Raw genomic sequence first — 22,404 nt, forward strand, 5'->3', positions numbered from 1 at the left:
GAATTTGAATCTCACCACATAGAGTCACTAGCCATATTATCATGGGCAAGTCATTTAGTCTCTCTCAGATTAAGTTTTCTCACCTGTAAAATGTGGATAATAATATCACCTCCTTGTGAGTGTTAGGTGAGAATCAAATAAGATGGTGTGTGGAAATCATTGATCATGCTTTAAATCACTGCATAAGTACTAGCTAGTCAAAGAGAAGACTTAGAAGACAGCTATCTTCACATTTTTAAAGAACTACTTTCTGGAGAAGAGAATATACTTGTTCCGCTCATGAGAGATCTGAACTAACACTAAAAGGTAGAAGTGGCAGAGAAAAATTTCAACTTGAGGTTTAAAAAGAAGCCTCTTGACAACCACAGTTATCCAAGAAAATGGACTACTTGGGAAGGGAATAAGTTCTTCCTCAGTGACGGTCTTTTACAAAAGATTGAATGAGCTCTTGTCCCAGAGGCTTATGCAATCTTTTATAAAAGACCTACATTGCATCTTCTGCCAGGCACAGGTTGGATTATATAGCCTTTTACATCATTTACACCTCTGAAATTGTGATTCTACCTGATCAAAAAAATCATCAGCTGGTAACACCGATACCCAGGTAGACAGATCATGGGAATGTGGTCATCATTCTGGTGGGGTAATATTAGGTTGATGCTTCTCAAAGAAGAATATATGAGAAAATCAATGAATGCCAAATCTAGAAGGGACTTCCTATGTCACCTCTAGCTCATAGATGACCTAAACTTTCATTTATAACATCCTCTACATGTTGTCATCCAGCCTTCACATGAAAGCTTAAAGGAAGATGGCACTCTCTTGAAGCAGCTCTTTCCATTCTTGGATATCCAAAGTGTGGGGAGGGGACCAGGGAGCCTGTCATACAGATTTCAGAGAAGAGGATACTGGGAATCATGATCATGCCATTCCTTATCGATCGGTAGCTTTGCATAGTAGAAGTTGTACAAGATCCTTATAGCAGAAGAGATAACTCATTATGAAAGCACCCATGCATACTCTTTGTAAGACTATAAGCTACTTGAGGGCAAGGGCCAAGTCTTCTTTATTTTAGATATATTTGTCTCCAATATAATCCTTCAAATGAAGTATGCACTTAATAAAGGGATTTTTTTAATTTAGTTAAAAACAAGTTACTCATTGGACTTATACTGAAAAAGTCTTAAACTGTTGTGTAATGTCCTTAAACTTTACTATATATGTATATACAGATATGTATGCATGTATGTATACATATATACATATTATATGTATATATTATATATAGTGTGGGTGTGTACATATACATGTGTACATGTGTATAGACATTGTTATCTCTGAGAAATAAAGAATAGTACCCCTAGACAGGAAAGGCTAAGCTAGAAGATGTCTTTCTTAATTTTTATGCCAGTTTTAAAAAAACTAAGAGTGGACACTGAAAATAGCTTGTCATTTTAAAGTTTTATAGAGATTATAAACATATCTGTATATGTTTGTATATATATGTATGTGTGTGTATATATGTATATGTATATATAAATATATGTGTGTGTTTGTATGTATGTATAGCTTTCCCATTGGGAACTTAAATTTGAGAAGACCTTTAGAAAACATAGAAATTAAAGGCAAAGAATCAATGGACTTCCCTTTCAAAACAGAAACACTTTTTTCTAAGCTTAAAGCATTATAAAAATGTGACTCCAAGGCACAGAAAATAATCACAGAATTACAGAATCTCACAGTTGGAAAGTACCACAAAAGCCATGGAGTCCAATGTATACCTAAATGACAATCTCCTCTACAAATAATTGTCCAACCTTAGCCAGAAGATCAGAGACAAGGAAAAATGCCCTAGGTCCTGAGGCTGTCCATTCTACTTTTGGCTACCTATAATTATCAGGGTGTTCTTCTTTATATCAAATCTAAATCTGGTCTGCAACTTCACCACTGGTTCTTCCTTATACCACATGACAGTGCCTCAAATACTTGACAATATCATGTCCCACTTGAAATTTCTCTTCTCCAGATTAAATATTCTCAATTGCTTCAACTGATCCTTAAATGGCATGGTTTTGAAGTCTTTTATCAGCCTGACCTACTTTCTCTGGAGATTTTCCAGCTTAACAATATCCTTCCTCCAAAGCAACATCCAGCCTAAGACAATTCCAAAAGACTTATGATGAAAAATGCTATCACGTCTGGAGAAAAACTATGGAGTCTGAATGCAGATAGAAGCATACTATTTTCTGTCTTCTTTTTTTGGTGCTTCTTTCTTATGGTTTTTCCATTTGCTTCTAATTCTTTAGAACATAACTAATGTGGAAATATGTTTAATATGTATACATGTATAGCCTGTATCAGATTGCATACCATCTTGGGGAGGAGGAAAGAGGAGTAGGAAATTTAGAACTCAAAATCTTATAGAAGGAAATGTCAAAAACAATAAATAAATAAGTAATTTTTAAAAGGAAAAAAATAATATCCAAAATGGAACACAATATTCAAAATGTGGTCTGATACAATCATAGTTGAATAGATCCTTTTCCTTTATTCCTAATACTATAACTCTCTTCTGTCTAAGAAAACTTAAATTCTCATTAGCCTTTTCAGCTGCCACATCAGAATGATGTTGGGTTTGCAATCCATTAAAAATCCATAGATGTTTTTCTTATGAACTACTGTCCAGTCATACCTCCTGCACAATGTACTTGTAAGAATAAGGTTCTATTTTCATCACAATTACAACTGGGTTTTTGCCCAGTTGCTTAGCCTGTCAGGAACGTTTTGGATCATGATTCTCTCATTTGGTGATCCCATCAGCTCCCATGGGTTGAGTTATAATCTCTATGCAGATTATCACCAAATCTATATATCCAGGACCAGTCTCTCTCCTGACTTACAGCCATGTATCTCTAATTGTCTCATATATCTCAAACATGAATTCCCATAGACGTCTTAAAATCAACATGTCCAAAAAAGAACTCATTATTTCCCTTCAAAACTCATTCCATTCTGAACTTCACTATTACTACAAGAGTACCGTCATCTTCTCAGACACCTCTGTTGACAATCATGGTGTCAACCTCAATTCTTTATTCTCATTCAGCCTATTCCACTCACCCACAACACTGTTTCATCATTTTTACCTTTGCATCACTCAGAAACCTTCCCTTTTCTTCACACATACCTTTGTTCAGACCTTCATCATCTTGCCCCTAGTCTACTGCAGCAGCCATCTATCTGGTGTCAACTCCCACTGTTTCATCCTCCACTAAGTTACTAAGGTGATTTTTCAAACATATAGGTCTGAACAAGTCATTCCCCCTGCTCAATGAGTTCTAGTGGCTCCCTATTATTTCCTAGATCAATACAAACTCTACTACTTATCATCTGAAGCTCTTTATAACCTGTTCCCTTCCTATTTTTCCATTCTTCTTATACCTTACTCCTTTCCATACACTCTGTGATGGGGCGGGGAACCTGTGACTTGGAGGCAAAACATGGCCTTCTAGGTCCTTGGGTCCTGCCTTTTGACTGAGTCCAAGTATTACAGAACAAATCCTTTCATTAAGAGGATTTGTTCTGTGAGGTTTGGATTTGGTCAAAGGGTTGAACCCAAGGACCTAGAAGGCAACATGTGGCCTCGAGGTCAAAGGTTTCCCACCCCTCCTATGAAATTAATGACATTGGCTTATTTGTAGCTCCTTGAACGTGTAATGTCTCCATGCTTTTGCAATGGCTGCCCCTTGGAATATTCTATCTTCTCAACTCCGCCTCTAAGTTTCCCATCTTCTTTTTTTAATATTTTTTAATTTTATTTATTTTCAGTGTTCTACAATCACTACCATATAACTTAGATTTCTTTTCCCCTCCCTTCCCTCTACTTTCCCCCTCTCTCCCCAAGATGGAATACAATTGTATATAGGTTCTACACATGCATTCCTATTAAATACATTTTCACCATTATCATGCTGTATAGAAGAATTAAAATGAATGGGAGAAATCATATAACAAACCAAAATGCAATTCAAAAGAAAATGATCTGCTACATTCTGCGATTGAATTCCATAATTCTTTCTCTGGATGTGGAAGGCATTTTGCCTTAAAAGACCACTGGGAATTTTTTTAAGTCCTTGCATTGCAACGAAGTTCGAAGTCTACCAGAAAAAACTCTCGCACACTGTGGTCATTGCTGTGTACAAAGTTCTTCTGGTTCTGCTCCTTTCGCTCAGCATCAGTTCATATAAGACCTTCCAGGCCTCTCTGAAGTCTTCCTGTTCATCATTTCTTACAGCACAATAGTATTCCATTACATTCATATACCATTATTTATTCAGCCATTCCCCAATTGATGGGTATCCCCTTGTTTTCCAGCTTTTGGCCACCACAAAGAGTGCTGCTATAAATATTTTTATACATGTGGGACCCTTTCCCATTTTTATGATCTCTTGGGGATACAGTCCTAGAAGTGATATTGCTGGGTCAAGGGGTATGCATATTTTTGTAGCCCTTTGGGCATAGTTCCAAATTGCTCTCCAGAAAGGTTAGATCAGCTCACAGCTCCACCAACAATGAACTCCCCCACATCCTCCCCAACATGAATCATTTTTCTGTTCTGTCATGTTTGCCAATCTGATAGGTGTGATGTGGTACCTCAGCGTCGTTCCGATTTGCATCTCTCTGATCAATAGTGATTTAGAGTATTTTTTCATATGACTGTATATATCTTTAATTTCTTCCTCTGAAAACTGCTTGTTCATACCCTTTGACCATTTATCAATTGGGGAATAAGTTTCTCATCTTCTGAAGGAGGTATTTCTCAGGACTCATGCTGTTAATGCCTCCCTTTCAGATTACCTTCCATTTGCCCTGTATCTTATATGTAGCTTCTTATTTATGTTATCTCTTCCCATTAGAATATAAACTCTTTGATGGTAGGGACTATCTTGTATCCCTGGTTCTTAGCACAGTAGCTGGTACACATTAACTGATAAATAAATATTTGTTGACTGAATAATGAACTTCCCTTCTAATCGCTAATAGATTAGCTATCCTTCAAAACCTTAAATTATCTACAGATTTGGTAAGCATGCCATCTGTGCTATCACAGAAAAAGCAAGTTGAACAGTAAGGCCAAGAAAGAAGCTAGGGGACTTAACTAGAGACATTCTTTCATATTGCATTTGGAAAGTTCCAAATCCAACCAACAGTACAGTCAAGTAAGTCACATTTTTTTCTAACTTATTCATAAGCACTGCACAAAAGATTTTATCACAATCTTTACTGAGAAATGAGGAAAGGGGGAAATAGGACCAAGGAGTGCACTAATCTTTCTTTTACTGGAATAGGACAAATTTTTAGGATGAATCATTTTTAATGTTACTTGAAGGAAGCAATTTCTTCAAGATGAACATGTGTATAGGCCAGTGGCTACATATGATGGAAAAGACCAAATAAAGAAACATTTATTAAACACCTAAAATATGTCATCTAGCATGACATTACTAGCCACTATAAATAATGGCAGGCCTAATGATAAATAGACAGACAGATAGACAGATAAATATAGATATGTATGTATATGTGTGTGCGTTTTCCTAGCAATGGAGAAAAATTCATCTTGATCTCTTTCCAATTTAGAAAAAAAACTGAGTAAAGAAGAAACACTCATGATAGAAGTAGTGTGTGTGCTCTGGCCATCTCTACCAGAGCCAATCTGGCAACATCTGCCGCTAAGGATTCTAGGATATCCTGAAAGTTTGAGTTATTGCTTGTTTGGGATTTTTTTGTAGGTGGAGGGAATGGGGAGAAAAAAGGGAAAGTAGTCTCTTTTCTAGTGATATCAGTTTGAAACCCCACCAGCTCTGTTTCTCCCATTGTCAGGGGACATTTAATCACTTAGCAAGAATAAAGTACATGCATTTGTCTCAATATCTCAAGGGTACGTTCTCCCCTTTCTCATCTCTTCTCTGGTGGAGTGCAGAGGATGTTGAGTTAACTCATTTCCTGCATATCATTGTTCCCATCAAATTCACCTCCCGATTTGGGTTGGGTCTAGAACAGGGATGGGGAACCTGTTGCCTTGAGGTTACATGTGGACCTCTAGGTCCTCAAGTGAGGCCCTTTGACTGAATCCAAGCTTCACAGTTTGGGTGTGGCCTTTTGACTGAGTTCAAGTTTTACAGAACAAATCTTTTTATTAAAGAGCTTTGTTCTGTGAGGTTTGGATTCAGTCAAATGGGCTCACTTGAGGACCTAGAGGGCCACAAGTGGCCTCGAGGCCACAGGTTTCCTACTCCTGGTCTATAAGGTCACTCCTTGCTCCTTAAACCTTATGCCAGGATAGCTGCAAAAACAGCCCTGTAATACTAGGACACTGAAGGCTATACTCTGAAGCATTGGAATGCTGAGTTGACCTCTGAATTTTTGAAACTAAAAAGGTCATAGAGTGTCTACTCTTTTTACTTAGAATGAGGGGAAAATACAGAGGCTAAGGACCAGAGACCAGTTCTTGGACTGTATGGCCTCAAAGGGGAAGAAAGCCTCAAGACCTTTACCCTTGGAGCATCAATCTCAATAGATACTGTGACTTAGGGAGTGATTGAATGAAGGCCTTTTGGAGTATTTCTGCAGCCATTCAAAGGGTCTCCTCTGCATCAAGCGATTAGCCAACTGGAACTAGTAATGGAATGTCTACTCAGACTCTACAGTCTCCCCAAGGCATTTTCCTCCTACATAAGTCTCCCACAAAGATTCTTTTCAGCTTCTCCACATGGGAAAGTTGTGTAAGTTGAGCAAGCTGCTAGGCTATGCACAGGCATCAGACCTTGGTTACATAAGGAAAAAATGATAAAGCTTCTTATTTTTGTCATGTTTCAAAATAACTACAAAATGCATAAAAACATCAAGGAGTCATTCTAGCAAGGTATACTTAAGGCTTATATAGAAGACTTTTATAGAAATGATTATACGGCATTTTAAGAATAACTTAAATAACAGCACTTAGCATAGTCTTTGGCACGTAGAAGGTGGTTCATAAATGTCTGACTGACTGGAGAGTTATTCACTGCTCATGGCTAGGCCATGCTAATATAATAAAAATGATGATCCTCCTAAATTAATTTACACATTTAATGCCATACCAATTAAAATACCAAGAGAATACTTTATAGAGTTAAAGTAATAAAATTCATTTGGAAGGACAAAAGATCTTGTAACAGCAAGGACCCTGACATACACAGGAAGGCCTGCTATCCACGTTCTTCAATCTGCTTTTCTAAAAGGAAAGCAACTTTTGAGGGGTCAACAATCACTTTAATCAACCACATATATCATCACTTAATTCAGGGATAAAAGTCAGCACCCTGAACTTCAGAGAAAATACAGAGAAATAAGATCAACCTGCAGGGTTTCCAACTGTCTGACCATAAGCAATATCTAGTTACCAGAGAGAGAAGCACAAAAATCTGAGTTTTCAAAGCTGGGAGGCTGATTAGTGGTTACTCAGAGTCTCATCTGGCCAAACAAACGCTTCCAATGAGTAAGCCCCAAAACAAAACCTTGCCTCAGAGTAGATACTTTCCAGAGCTAGAGGGTATTATAACCCTTGAAAACCAGTGCCTCTCTAGAAATTAACAAAAGATATGCGCATTCCAACAAAATAAATCTCCCCTAAACAAGCTTCCCTTAATGGGCAAGCCCATTAATGGGTGGGAAAGTTCTTCAACTCTTCTTAACAAAATTAACATTACAGATCTAGATTCGCATCAAAGATGAAGGGAAAACAATACTTCCAGACCTCAAATGATACTATAAAGCAGTTACCATCAAAACTATTTGGTACTGAGTAGAATAGTATAAAAGTAAATCAGTAGAACACAGTGTATAAAGAAGAATCATAAATAACTTAGTAACAACCTAGGGTTTGCTAAATCTGTGAATAGATTACTTAGGAAACAACTCCCTATTTGAAAAAGAACCAATGGAATAACTATTAAGCAATTTGGCACAAATTACGTTTGGACGAGCACCTGGTACCATATATAATTATACCATAATAAATTCAAAATGAGTACATAATCTGAATGTTAGACGTCATGCTATTAAAAAAAAAAAAATAGAACCAGAGCAGGTATCATTTACAGTTAGGAATGGTGGAGAATTCTTGACCAAAGAAAAGATCAAGTTTACCTCAAAAGAAAAAAAAGATAATTTTAATTATGTGAATTTGAAAAGATTTTGCACAAAAATATTAATATGAAACATTATGATAGGAAGGTAAACTGTTCATTTGAGGAAAATTATTTATATACAATTTTTCTGGCAAGAGAATTAACACAAGCAAATGATAAAAAACCATTGGCCAATGAATAACTGGTGAAAATATAAACAAATAGTCTTAAAGGCAAAATCACAACCTTTATACAACCACATAAAAATTGTTTGAAATGATTTACTTTTTGTTTCTTGTTTTGTTTTGTTTTTAATCCAAGATTTCATCTCCCAGTCAGCAGACTGTCAAAGATAACAGTGGCTAGGACAAACAGGAACACAAATATACTGTTGGTAGAACTGTGAATTGACTGAGCCATTCTAAAAAGCAATTAGCTAAAATGTCCATGCCCTTTGACTTAAAGATGCTACTGCCAAACACACAATCCAAGGAAATCAAAGATAGTTTGAAAAAAAAAAAAAGATCCAATAATTTTATTACAGTACTTGTGGTACTAGTAAAGAACTAAAAACAATGTAAATGCTCATTAATTAGGCAGGGTTAATTAAATTCCCATGCATTAACATGACGTTTCACTGTACTATAAAAAAAAAAGACAAGTGCAAAGATTACAGCATCAAGGCCCCCAGAAAGTGCAACCAGAGAGGCAATATGGGCCAGGCAAGTCATCTTGCCCCATCACCTTGCAAAACATCTCTCAGACACTGATGTAGATAACCCAGAACTTTGGGAATAAAAACGTCCCCATACTCTTTCCTATAGCCATCATCTTGCAGGGATGCAGCCTGACAACTGCTCCTGCAGGTGCAGTAGCCACAGTTACTAAGGACCCAAAAAAGAATATTCTTGCCACCAAAGTCCTTGGCACTGGCAAATAGATCCATATCAGTAACTCTTATGATCTTTATCAGAGAAAATGACCTTTAAAAAAGAGGCATTTACCATCTGCTTTGCTGTTGCACCCTAAGGTACATGAGACCTTTCTATGTGAACTGCAGTTGAAACCTTTCAAATGTGAGCTTTGTTTTGGGATGGGCATCTCCTGTCCTTAGAAGAGTGCTTTGTGTATAGTAAGCACTTAATAAATGTTTTTTCATCCATTCATTTCAGCACTGAGAAGCACAGGAAATTTGAATAAGGGGTACAAAGTGAAGTAAGAAAAACCAGAAAAATAAAATATATTATGACTACTACATAGTAAACGTATAAAGTATAACCAAAAAGGGGATGGGCAGTGGGGGTGGGCGGGCAGGGGTGCAGGTGGGAGGAGAAGGATTGTGCAATTACCATGATCAAGCTCAGCACTGAAGAAATGAGAAGGAAATGCATTATTGTGAGGGCAAAAGGAAATCACATCTTTGACATGCTATGTAAAAGCTAGTTTTCTTATTCTACTGAACTAATTTCTTTTTCTTTCCTCTTTTAATTCACTGTTATAAGAAATGGCTTCTGGGAAGTGAAGGTTGGGCTGTATTTGTAAATAAAATTGAGATAAAACAAAAAAATAAAAACGTCGTGTTTCATACATAGCACATATAAAGTACATGAATGTCCTAATAAGCTACGTAATTTGTCAAGTATCCCCATATCTAAATTATCAAAGATAACAGTCAGTATTTTCCTCTTCATAGGGCAATTTCTAAAATGACAAAGCAACTTTCTCACACCCCATGCCTATAATTAACACTTAACTATGAAAATACAGCAAATTAACATCAATGCAAAATTCCTATTTCCTTAAGAAAAATCAGGTTTTGCAACTATCAAAAGTAGGTTAAAAGGCCTTTGGTATCGCTCATCTTACTACCTTTGGCCTTTAGTTGCAGCCTCTCCCCTTTCCGGGCTTCCTGTATGTTCCCACCTGGGCCTCTGCCTTCACATCAGTCTTGAAGTTGAAAGGAGTTTTTTTCTCCTCTTCAAAATGACTAACTTTCAAAAAGGGAATCAAATGTGACCTAAAGATCACTTCAAATATAGTCTAGCTGCTTGAAGCAAGACTGCGACCAAAATATCATAACCTGCTCCTTTTAGTGACAAGAGAATATGCCTAAATGGTGATATAACCATGCCTTTTATTTGTGTTAAACTTTACAATTTTCAAAACATTTCCACCTGCATCATCTCACATGATCCTCACAATGACCCTGTTGAAGTTGAGTCATGGGATCGTAGATTTAGATAAGCAAGGGAAGTTTTATTGTCCTGTTTTACCAGCAAGGAGACTAAGATGATGGGATGCCAAACAATTAACCCAAGGTCACACAAGTATTATATGGAAGGATTAGGAACGGAGTAGAAGGGGTCTGACTCCTTAGCCCATATTCCTAGTGTTCCATGGGGCTGCCTCTTGAGGCAGGAGGAAAAGAAAGAGAATAAGCACCTACTATGTGCTAGGCCTGTGCTAAACACTTTACAAATGTTATCTCATTTGATCTAAATTATAAGACATGTAATAAGCACAGTATAAAATCAAGCCTTGCTGCTTCATGTTGCTAGCTGAGTCACAGTAAGTGACAATTCAAAAAGCTATGTTTAGCCACATAGAATTCATTCCAAAGGCTTTATGTAGCTATTTGAGTACTATTGAATCAGTCTGGGGATTCTGATGTGTATCAATACTGAGACAAGAGGTCAAATATGTACACAAAATGAAATATATGCTTGCAACTATCAAGTGACTGGGGAATTTTATGTTCTGCATTAATTCATTAGCTGATACGTAGAGATGTTTACTAGATGGTTATATGATTTTACCAATTCAGAACTATGTGGATAGACCTAAAAAAAGTTACTTCTAGTTCAGTATCAACATGGCTGAAGGTCTTCAGTGGAGTCCCCCAGAGATCTGTGCTTGGCCTATTTAACATTTTATTTGTGATTTGGATAAAAGTATAGATGGCATGCTCATCAAATTTGCAGGCATCATAAAGCTGGGAGAGACAGCTAATATCATTTATAGTAAGTTTAAGATTCAAAAAGATCTTGGTTAGAAAGAGCTTTGGAACTAAGAATCAATCACTCATTCAATCAAGAAGTATTTATCAAATTAAATATCTACTATATGACAGATACTGTGCTAATTTCTAATTGGACTCAAAAAAGTCAATTTCACAAGTACACACATCTGAAAACCATCCCCACTTTTGATGCTTACTATATGCATGACCTTGGGCAAGTCATTTAACTTCCCTGTGCCTTAATTTCCTCATCTGTAAAGTGAAAGAATTAGATTAAATGGCCTCTCTCTCTGCTCTAGATCTATGATTTTATGATCTAGGGATTTTATTGGACCATGAGTTCAGTATGACTACAGAGTAGAATGGGGAGACAACCACCACAAAAATTGACATGATAGATTCCACATGTTACCATGTTATTTTCTAGTAAGAACACTTTTCCTCTCCTTCCACCTAAGCAGGAAGTGTTTTCCACTAGTGGGTCATTTATACAAATCTGGTCTTAGAAGTTTATAATAATTGATCTTGTGAGTTATCAAGGACAATGCTATTAAAACCCACTTTTTAAGCTACTCAAAGATCTTATAATTCAAACAGAAAAGAAGAATGATGATCTTTGTGAGAATAGAATGTCTTTTATAAAACTTAGCTATCCACAGGTCTCATGAAAATTGAAATAAAATACACTGTAAATGCACTATTTTAAAAATCTCCACCATGATCAAGTACAATTTCCAACTTTTGGATGCCAAAAGGGAAATTGCCATGGTTGAGTCTCCTTTGTGTAATGCCCTCCTTACATGAGAGCTTAACTTATATAACTATGGGCGCCAATGAAGCTGAAGCAATTGAATCAATGACTGCATTAATGACTCCACCTACTGAATTCTGAGTCTGGTCTACACAATACATTTTTCCGTAGTAATTGCTGCAGTGTAAACTAGGATGAAGCTCAAAAGAATTTAACTTTGTCCATCTCTGATTCAAATTAGCTTCCAGAAGGCTGAATTCTTTATATTTTTACTGAAATTCTCTCATTAAAAATTTGCTCTATGTATGTATACATGTGTGTACATATACATATGCACCCACATATGTCCAAACATATACACACATGTCCACATGTGTGAGTGTATATATAGATATATAATTTATATATATATGTATAAAATTTTAACCTGGTAGCAATTGGCTTTCTTATGAGACTGAAAATTTAGTTGCTTCTGGGCCTAAGAAGAGAAATAAATATGTATGTACATATATATGAATATATCATACACACATACATATTTATGTGTATATATATTTAAATTTGGTACCTCATGAAATTTTCTGTTTTCATGTAATTCTAATCTAACGTGAATGAGAAGGGCAGGTCAAGCATAGGTGTGCTTGTAGAGGAAAGGGACTGAAGTTTTCCCTACTATATCTCCCTTTCCTGCCCCCCTGCCCCCACAGTCCCTACCTCCTGCCCAATAAATGGTAGCTTGGACCTATCTTTCTAAATTCTCTTCCAGCTCAATAATCTATGACTGTGTTATCCACTAAGCATTTCAAAGAAGCACAGGAATTTCTAAATGTCTAATGATATATATATATATATATATATATATATATATATATATATATATATATATATATATATATATATATATATATATATATATATATATATACCAAGTTCTCAAACCTTATCATTTCTATTCATTCTAGAATTCTGAAATGATTTTATAACTATCAAATCATTTCATTCATAGTTTTATATGAAGTATGAATTAAACAATAGTAATAATAACTCATATATTTATATTATTTTAAATTTTGTATTATATACAAGATTCCACTAGTGTAGAAAATTCTCCTGCCAATGGACACTATCAACTACCATGTCAAACCTAAAGAGTTACCTGAGTCATCCAAAGGTTGAGGGTCTTATCATGGGTCACACAGCATTGTCAGAGGCAGATTTTTATTTCATGCCTTTCTGACTCCAACCTCAGAAGAGAATTTACTATGCTACATTTCCTCCAATAGACACAAGTTATGAATTAATCCATTGTCCCAACAGAGCTAAGAATAATATTCTCCTACTGGCTTATAAATTCTTTAAGAAAAAGGACTGTGCCTTTTACTTTGTGCTCCAAAAGTGGTTTGGCACAGTGCCTTAAACACAATAACCACTTAAGTGTGATAAAGGAATGGAGTGAAAGAATATTCATCATGCAATGGTCTTTACACTATGGCATTCTATGTTTACTGTTTATGATATTCTAGGGCTCTCATTTTTGAGATGGAGAAAGTAGAAACAGGAAAGTAATCAATTAACACTGAATGTGATCAATAAAGTCTGGTGTTTAACGCAGTTCTCACAATTTTCTTTAGTGGGGCATAAAAATAACTTCCTTTACAGCATATTGCTTCAGGTAGGTATATCTCCTACAATGCTTTTACTCCCAAACTGGGTGAGAATTTAGCAGGGTATGTGGTAGTCCAGAAAGGACTCTGGTTTTTCCACTCCTAGTTTTTCTCAGATAGCTTTTTTCTCATCTAGTCATACCCTCTTCCTCTGCCTAGAATCATCTCCCTTTCCCAGAATCTTTCAGGCTAGAAACCTCCATCTGCCATGCAATCTTGTAGACCTGGAATCTCCCTTTCCATGACATCAGCATTGGATGGACAAGTATTCCTGACTTAGTGGGACTTTGCACTATCCCATACAAAAACTGTTCCTCTTCCAGATTCCCCAGCTTCCCAAATGTATTCAGTGAATAAAGAGTGATTATAGTGTGATGTAACGATGAATAACAGGTCTTAGGTGTGACGTCTCTCATAGGTCCAGGGATTTAGTAACTTGCCCTCTCATACAAGAAGCAGTTGGTAGAATTCAGACCAAACCTATGTTTTCAGACTTCTCCAAGCCCTTACTCTTTCTATTTTTACCATATTAGCCATTAAAAAGAGACTTACTCCCAGGAGCAAACAACCATAAATTACAATAGGAAGTAGAAGCTGCTAAATTTACACGTGAATACAAACAGTGTAAACCATAAGTGTCAAACTCAAGGGGGCCAGCTCCCTAAATGGGCCAGATTAAAATGTAATGGGGAAGCATTTAACAAAATCAATAAAAATATAATGCAGCATAAAGAGTGTTAATTTGTGGTTTTCTAAGTCAATATGCTGCCCATCCATTTCTATTTGAATCTTATACCACTTGTATAAACAAACCAGGATGCTGTGTCCATTTCTCAGACAACTGACAACTAGCTATTACTTTGGGCCTTTGAACTAGTAAAAAGTCTTTTTCAGAGTCTTTCCCAAGCTCAGTGTCTGATGTCCTTATCATCGCAAATGGAAGGTCAGAATTATCTCAACTGATGGTACAAACCACAATGAATGCTGGTCCAAAATTTGTTCCTAATTAAACAAAGATGAAGAAATTCAGAAAGCTCATGCTCTCTTTCAGGCCCCTAGAAACTCCCTTTCTCAACCAGGGCACCTGAATTCTTACTTTTATCTCAAAAATCTTCTGATTATATCTCAAACATATAAATGTTTTAAGGTATTTAAGCTTCAGTAGTCCCATAATCCAGAGATTCACCTATTAATACTAGTTCAAAGAGTGAACTCCTAGGTAGACCAGCCAAAATTTCAAAAAAAAAAAAGTCTCCTTACCTTTTGTTAGGTGCAAATGAACACATGGCCTACCAATCTGAAGCAGGAGGTCTATTTGGGTAGATTTACACCAAAGCTAACAAATATTCATGGAGTTCTTATACGTAAATACATTTTTTCAGGGGGTTTTGTTTGAGGTGTCAGAACTAGGAAGAATGTAAGATTAGATGATAACTCGGTAATAAATTCACTTTTTATTCCTTAGGAGCAGAAATTCTCTTTAAATTGTCAAACAAATAAAAGAACTATTAAGTTTAATGGTACATGAATTCAGATTGAAGAATCTAATGGGCCCAGTAAGAAAGTACCTCATTTAGTAAAAGTGTCTAATAATGAAACTATCAGTGCTACTTTACCCTATTTTCTAGGGCAATTCCATGATGGACAAAATGCACATGCCCTTCATCTATAGGTCACTTACAAAATATTGAAAGTTTTAACATTTCTAACTGTATCAACATTACACGGAGTATTACCAGATCCAATTTTTTTTCAAAAAGCAGGATAATGAATGTCTACAGTAGTCAGAAGGAAATAAAGACTGAAGCTTTAAATATTTTACACACACACACACACACACACACACACACACACACACACACACAGGAACAGTTAAAAAGTATTATGGACAGAGAATGGAATCTGGAGTCAGGAAAACCTGCGTTTAAATCTACCCTCAGACACTCAATACCTATGACCCCCTGGGCAAGCCATTTAATCTCTGTTTACTTCAGTTTTCTCATCTGTCAAACATCTGTAAAATTATCGTACCTCACCTCCCAAGATTATTATGAGCATAAAGTGAGCTGCTATTTGTACAGTGCTCTGTAAACCTCAAAGCACTATATCAATGATAGCTATTACTATAAGAAATAATATACTTGATACAGAAATAATTATTTTTCTCAACCCAGTTGTGTGTAGATTCAAGATTTGGGGGGCAGGAGATAAGATTTTGATGCACTTGAAAAATAATACCAAAAAAATCACCTTTTTGAAGTTTCTTGGTTTGCTACTGAATTTTTTAATCTCACAGAACTGAGCAATCATATCACTTACACCGTCGTTCATTTCGATGACACTTGTGAAGGTTTTGCCATTTTAAATGGGCAACTTCAATCAGTAATACTAAGAATTGTGCAAATGGGTTTGACGATCCATGTAAACAGCCTTGGGGATTGATGTGAAGTTTGATTTTCTCTCCTGGTCTCCAGGAATCTTTCTTGAATTTAAAACACGTTCCATTGTCTGCTTGAACATTGACAGCTCCTTCCCTAATTCAAAGGAGCTGTAGTAGATAGGTCAGGGCAACAAAATCATGGGATCATAGAATCAGAGAATTGAAAGGGATCTTAAGGGTCATCTAAGGCAACACCTTATTTTAGAGATGAAGCTAGGGCCCAGAGAGGCAAAGTAATTTGTCCAGGATCACAACGTAAAGAGCAGAGATGAGATTTGAATCCAGGCCCTCTGCTAACAGATCCAACAGTCTTTACACAAAAATATTCTATATCCCAGTCACATCTGGTCCCAAAGGATCCAGATATTTTAGGTCATATTTCATTTACTGTATCATCCAATAAGTGATAGGATAATTATAAGCCAAGCTTCCTTCAGGCACAGAAGTAGTTTCTAAATCAGGGCTTGCGGTATAGGTGGAATAAGGTACAGAGCCTCTCTTAATTTCTTTTTTAGAAAGCTTTAATTTTATTCAGCTGTGGAGCAGATGAAAACCTGTTCAGAATACTCACTCAGGCCCCTCCTTCTGAATTTTTCCCCTTAATTTCCTTCTTTCCCCCAAAATATACTTCTGTATCAAAAATGATTGGTGTAAAGAGAGAAAGATGGAAATGTGGAAGGTTAGGGGGTGAAATAGGAGACTAGAGGTGGTAAAAAAAAAATCTCATTTTCTTTCCCTTCCACAAACAAACCCAGTTTATTTAGGCTTCAAATCTGTTCAAAACCCTGCCTAGATTAATGAGTAAGCTGTCAACCAAGATCCAAATTAAATGCTTGATGATAGATTAATCTTCCATTTTAACTTTTATTTTTAAAAGAACATAATAAAATATTTAAGCAAAGACATAAAAATGATTTATTTGTTAGAGAATTATGTGTGTGTTCATCCTTCGTTGCTGAAGGAGACTATGCCAAATGATGACTTGCACTTGACTTTGTTTTGAGTAAGGGAGGGCTGAGCAGGTCACCAGCCTCACTTCTCCTCCAGAGCCATCTGAATCCAGTGACCAGATATCCATCAGGATGACTGGAAATGACCCAGGATGAGGCAATTGGGGTTAAGTGAAGTGACTTGCCCAAGATCACACAGCTAGTGAGTGTCAAGTGTCTGAGGTGAGATTTGAACTCAGGTCCTCCTGACTCCTGCTCTGGTGCTCTATCCACTGCACCACCAAACTGCCCCTGTTAGAGAATTAGCAGAACTAGAAAGTAAATCTTTCATTATGGCATTTGCATGTATTAGCAAAAGCCAAGTATTTTATATTTCACCTTTAAAAAGTCAAAACTTTCCTTAAAGTAGTACGTTTGAGAGAAGAAAACAAACTTGAAGACTTGACTTTAATAGTAAATTTTCTCCTGATTTTCAGGGACACAACATTACCATGAAAGCCCATATGTTTTCTTTGAGTATGAATTATTATCCTCTGTTACACCTGGAGTATTCTCCATATACCAATAGGCAGCTCATTTTCAAATTATGAACCACTTTATGCAATAAATATTTATTAGCATAGACTAGAAAACAAAAAGAAAAATTTGATTTGTATAGTAAATATCATAAAGATTAATGAACTGCTAATATTCTAAGTAATGTGAAGGAAATTCTATCCTATAAAGTTTTCAAAGTATGGATGTTAGACTATATTAACTCAAAGTGAACATTGACAAATTAAAGTAACTAAGTATACCCTTTAGAATTACAACAGTATTGCAGTTAGACACATTTTCCGTCCCCAGAAAAACTTAAGCAGAGTCTTAAAGCTCATTGCTTATTTGAATTACTAACGGTTTACCGACTTGAGAGGGAGGAATCTGAAGTAAAATGACTGTGAACTCAATACTGGGCTCCTCCCCCACACCTACACACACATACTTGCAATGTGAGTTGTATAAAGCATCCAAACTGATGATAATATAGCCAAGTATATCAGTAGTCAGCTGAAGAGGCATTAACATTTATTTGTGATCATTTAATAAAAATTCAATACTTTCAGCCACTATTCCTCAGTCTCATAATCTCACTGATGATGTAATCAACAATGAAATTGATAATGTCATGTAATTGATCATTTATCAACATGCAATTTGGAATCATAATTGCTTTATTCTCTTTAAATTTCATATTTAAAATATTGCCAAATAAAACCTTCCTTTATTGACACAATCATCTAAAATGACCAAATGCTATCCTGATTCTCCTTGAATATATTTTTGCACTGATATTAGAATTACTCAGGAACTTAGGAAAACTTTTAATAGATCAAATGATTTTTAAAAATCTGTTTCTAGCTAATTACTAACTATTCATTGAAGAATGGTGGAAAAAGCACAGAACTTGAGTTTGAGTAGCTGTCCTCAAATCCTAACTATGTTACTTTCTACCTACCTACCTGGCATTTGGTAAGTCACTTCACCTCTAACCATTTGTTTCTTCATTTTTAAAATGAGGGGGTTGTAAGATTATTTTAAAGTTTCCTTCCTACTCCAACATTCGATGATTGTACATAAAACCAAGGTACTCACTGTTCAGGGAAATATGTATCTCTGTCAAAAAAAAGTCATAGAACTCAAATACACTTGATTTTGTTTCTTTGTTTCCCTATGGGAACTAATTGGTATAAATCATCTGGGTTACTAATAGCACTGCCTCTGAAAGTCAGAAGACCTGAGTTCAAATTTCTCTTTTGATGCTTTCTACCTCTATGACCTTGGACAACTCATTTAACTTCCTTTGGCCTCAGTTTTCTCATTTGCTAATGCAGTTTGACTACATTATTTCTTAGGTCTCTTCCAGCAATAGACTTATGATTCTATGATAAATACTTTCATATGGGCTTTTATAAGGTTAACAGCCTTTGGACTTGGTGTGAGAGGACAAAAACCTTTATAAAAAATATTCAGTGTTTCCCTGTTGCCTATGAGAGGAAAGTTCATACTCTTAATCCCAGTCTGCTTTCCAAGGTTATCTCCCAATATGCGTTAACATGAATTAGAGTTCTAATCAATATAGATCATTCTCCAGTCCATGCTATTGTTATTTTTACTGCCGAGGACCATCTTTCCTTTCACTGTTTTCCTATTTCTAGGCTTCAACTTTCAAAATGCTACCTTTAAACCCCAGTTCAAATGCCATTTTCAACCTACTTTTCCAGCATTATTTCATATTACTCTTCATCATGAGCTCTGGTCTATTAGCAGTTCCTGAAAGCATTCACAAAGCCCTACCTCTCTGCCTACTCCATCCCATCCTTGGACCTCAAAAGAATTGAAAGTTGAGGTGAACTGAACTAGAATTTAAAAGGGGCTAAATGTAAAGTGTCACCTTAGGTTCAAAAAATCAAAGTCACAAATACAAAGTGGTTACATTCCAATTCCTATGAAAATGTTCTAGTGGTTTTAATGAACTACAAACTTAATAAGACTCAACAGTGTGATAAGACAGCCTACAAAACTAATATGCTTGTAGATAACATTGCAGAATTGCAAATCCCATCTGGACTATTGTGTTCAGTTCTAGAGACCACATTTAGGAAAGATAAACTATGGAGCACCTAGAGCTTGATAACTAGGATTGTGAAAGTTCTTAATATAAAACTGGGTGGATCAGTTGAAAGAATTGAGGGAGTTTAACTCAGGGAAAGAAGACCTAATGGGAAATGACAGCTGTCCCCAATATTCGAAGGTCTGTAATATAGAAATGGGATGAGATACGCTGTGTGGCTCTTAAGGACAGAATTAGAAGCAATGGGTAGAAGTTTAAAAGATGTAAATTTAGGTTTGATATAAGAAAGAGTTTCCTTACAATTAGAGCTAAGTAGAAGTTAAATGGGACATCTCAATGTTCTCTCCTTACTAGATGACTTCCAGAAAAGGCTAGGTGACCACTTGTTGAGTATATCATACTGGTGATTCTTGCTCAGGTATGAGTTGAATAATGTATCTGAAGTATCTCTCAACACTGAGATTCTCTAGATCTTCCATCATAACTGCTTCAGTCATCCTGTGTGGAAGTATTCTCTCCCTACTCTCAATTCTTAAGATACCTAATTTGCAATGCTCTTATCAAGCCTTTTTTTCTACTAATAGATTATAAAGTCCTTGAAAGCGAGGAAATTGTCTTGGCCAACTTCATGTCTTGCATAGGATCTAGCAAACAGCATTGCACATCTTAAGTGCTCAATCAATATTTGGTGAATATATTAATTATGGAACGTAGAAGAACCCTAAAACCATAGATGAATCAAATACACTAAGAAGAAAGAAACCACCAACTAACAGAAGAGCTAAAAAGAGCAAGTGCTTATGTTTCCCTTCATGTCTAACCAGCGTGGAACATGTCTACTTGTTATGTTCTAGTGGAAAGACAACAGGGGAAGCTTCTCATGGAGCACCCAGGGGTTCAGTTATAGGAATATGTGTCTTCATTCAGTCTCAGGCAGAGAGTGACTCCAAACTCATTACCTTAGTGTATTAGAACTGAGATACAGTGGCAGTCTTCTCCTTTTTTTTTAACTCCCTAGTCTCTCACCCACATAGACTAAGAGATCTTGGGTGCTATGAAAGAAAGAAAAGGCAACTAGGGAGAAGTGAGGTGGGAGAGGGCAAGAAAGGGTGGGGGTGGGATTTATGTCATAATTATCATAGAGAGCCAGAAACTGAAGAGACAGAGACTGAGCCAGAGACAAGGACAGGGACAGAGACATTTATATTTGCATGAGAAGCATACCTACTGAGATCCCCAAAGACAGACAGACAGGCAGACGCAGAGAGTGACAGACAGGAGGGACAGGACACACTTGCGTGTTTGAAATCATTCATACCCCCAAATCCAGGACGCAGTCTGTTGTCATAACCATCGAGTAAACTGTCCAGGATGTGGGTGAAATTCTCTGGACGCAATTTCTCCTCCTTTATGATATCTCCTGGGGGTTCGTTTAAACTGCACCACAAAATCAACAAAAAAACCACAAAAATGTATGAAAGACAGAAAATAAATGAAAGATATAGGGAATGATGAATTGATTTTCAAGGGTCAAATCCCTTCACCTGAAGCATCATTGGAAGAGGCTGGGGGGGGGGGGGGAGGGAGTAGAGAGGAGGTAAACTGATTGAGGGAGGGATGGAAAGAAAAAAGACTGGTCAAACCAGACGCACTCCCTCTCCTTTCCTCTCCCCCTAGCCACCACACATGCACACCCATGTACAGAGCCTCTTTCCTTCCTATCCCCTTCCTTCTCTCCTCTTTACCAGGTCCCAAGGAAGCCTCGGTTCAGCCACATTCCAAAGCCCAGAGTAGGTGCCCTGGGAAGTACCCGGGGCGCAAGAGGGGGCTGGCTAGCTGCCACTTGGGCCACCCTACACCCCACGCCCCCAAGGCCTCTGGGGAGTACTCACCAAGCCGCCAGGCACAGGAAGTGCAAGAGGGTAAAACTGACCCCGGAGGACATCGTGGTTCCTGGCTCCTTCTTGGTAGAAACCATCTTTGCAACATGCCATACTTTAAGCCTGTTCACGTTTTTCGTCTCTCAGATGCCTAGTCCAGGGAGCGGAGAGATCACACAGCGGTTGGCAACCGCGCGGGCACACACGCACACTCTCGCTCACACTCTGACACACTCACCCAGCGCACTCATCACAGGATGAGCAAGTGTGTGCAGTGGGGGGTTGGGGTGCGGGTGGGAGGGGAAGGCAGGACCTGATTTTAATCGCTAGCCTTTTCCAGGAAAAGCTTCAATGTGGAGAGGTAGGTGCCAACCTCGGCACCCCTCCCACTCCTTCTCCCGACAGTCCAGGCTGCGCAAGTTTGTCTGAACCTTCAACTCTGGGGAGGGAGAAGAGGAACATTCTCCACCCCCAACCCCTATTCCAAGCTCCTTCTTTAATCCCACCCCCATCCCCACACACACCTCCATTAATCCTCTTCCCCCAAAGGATGAATTTTGATTTTGCCAGTGACATGTGGGGTGTTTGACGACTCCTTTCTCCGGGCAAGGAAAGAGGGGCGGGGGGTGGGATCCTTCTACACCCCTCCCCTGCCGCTTCTACCCCAAGAACCGAATCAACTGAGAGGATTTGGGGGCAGAAATCAAGGATCTGTCACCTTCAAGAATTTGGGGAGAGGGGCGAACCAGCACGGTAAAGGGGTTCAATTCCACGGAACGAACCTTAACTTATGACTCTGATAAGGAGACTAGAAAATGGACTCGAGCCTCACTATTCATATTTAAGACAATTGCTTTCATCAAACTTAATTCGGTTACTCCCTCCCTCCCCACCTATACGTCCTTGCTTCCTTCCATC

General features: G+C 37.3%; 1 protein-coding gene across 1 annotated transcript in view; it reads right to left on the reverse strand.

Moving 5' to 3' along the window:
* GABRA4 (gamma-aminobutyric acid type A receptor subunit alpha4) overlaps positions 1-21,668 on the reverse strand; it is an 87,762-nt gene extending 66,094 nt beyond the window's left edge. The window contains exons 1-2 of the mRNA XM_072620665.1: positions 21,499-21,668; positions 20,925-21,043 (exon numbers count right to left, since the gene is read on the reverse strand). Of these exons, the coding sequence (XP_072476766.1) occupies positions 20,925-21,043; positions 21,499-21,584 (205 nt within the window). The 5' untranslated portion in view covers positions 21,585-21,668. The remainder of the gene's footprint in view (positions 1-20,924; positions 21,044-21,498) is intronic.
* Positions 21,669-22,404: the final 736 nt, after the last annotated feature.

This window comes from Notamacropus eugenii, chromosome 6 (assembly GCF_028372415.1).
Source record: "Notamacropus eugenii isolate mMacEug1 chromosome 6, mMacEug1.pri_v2, whole genome shotgun sequence".
Taxonomy (NCBI): Eukaryota; Metazoa; Chordata; class Mammalia; order Diprotodontia; family Macropodidae; genus Notamacropus; species Notamacropus eugenii.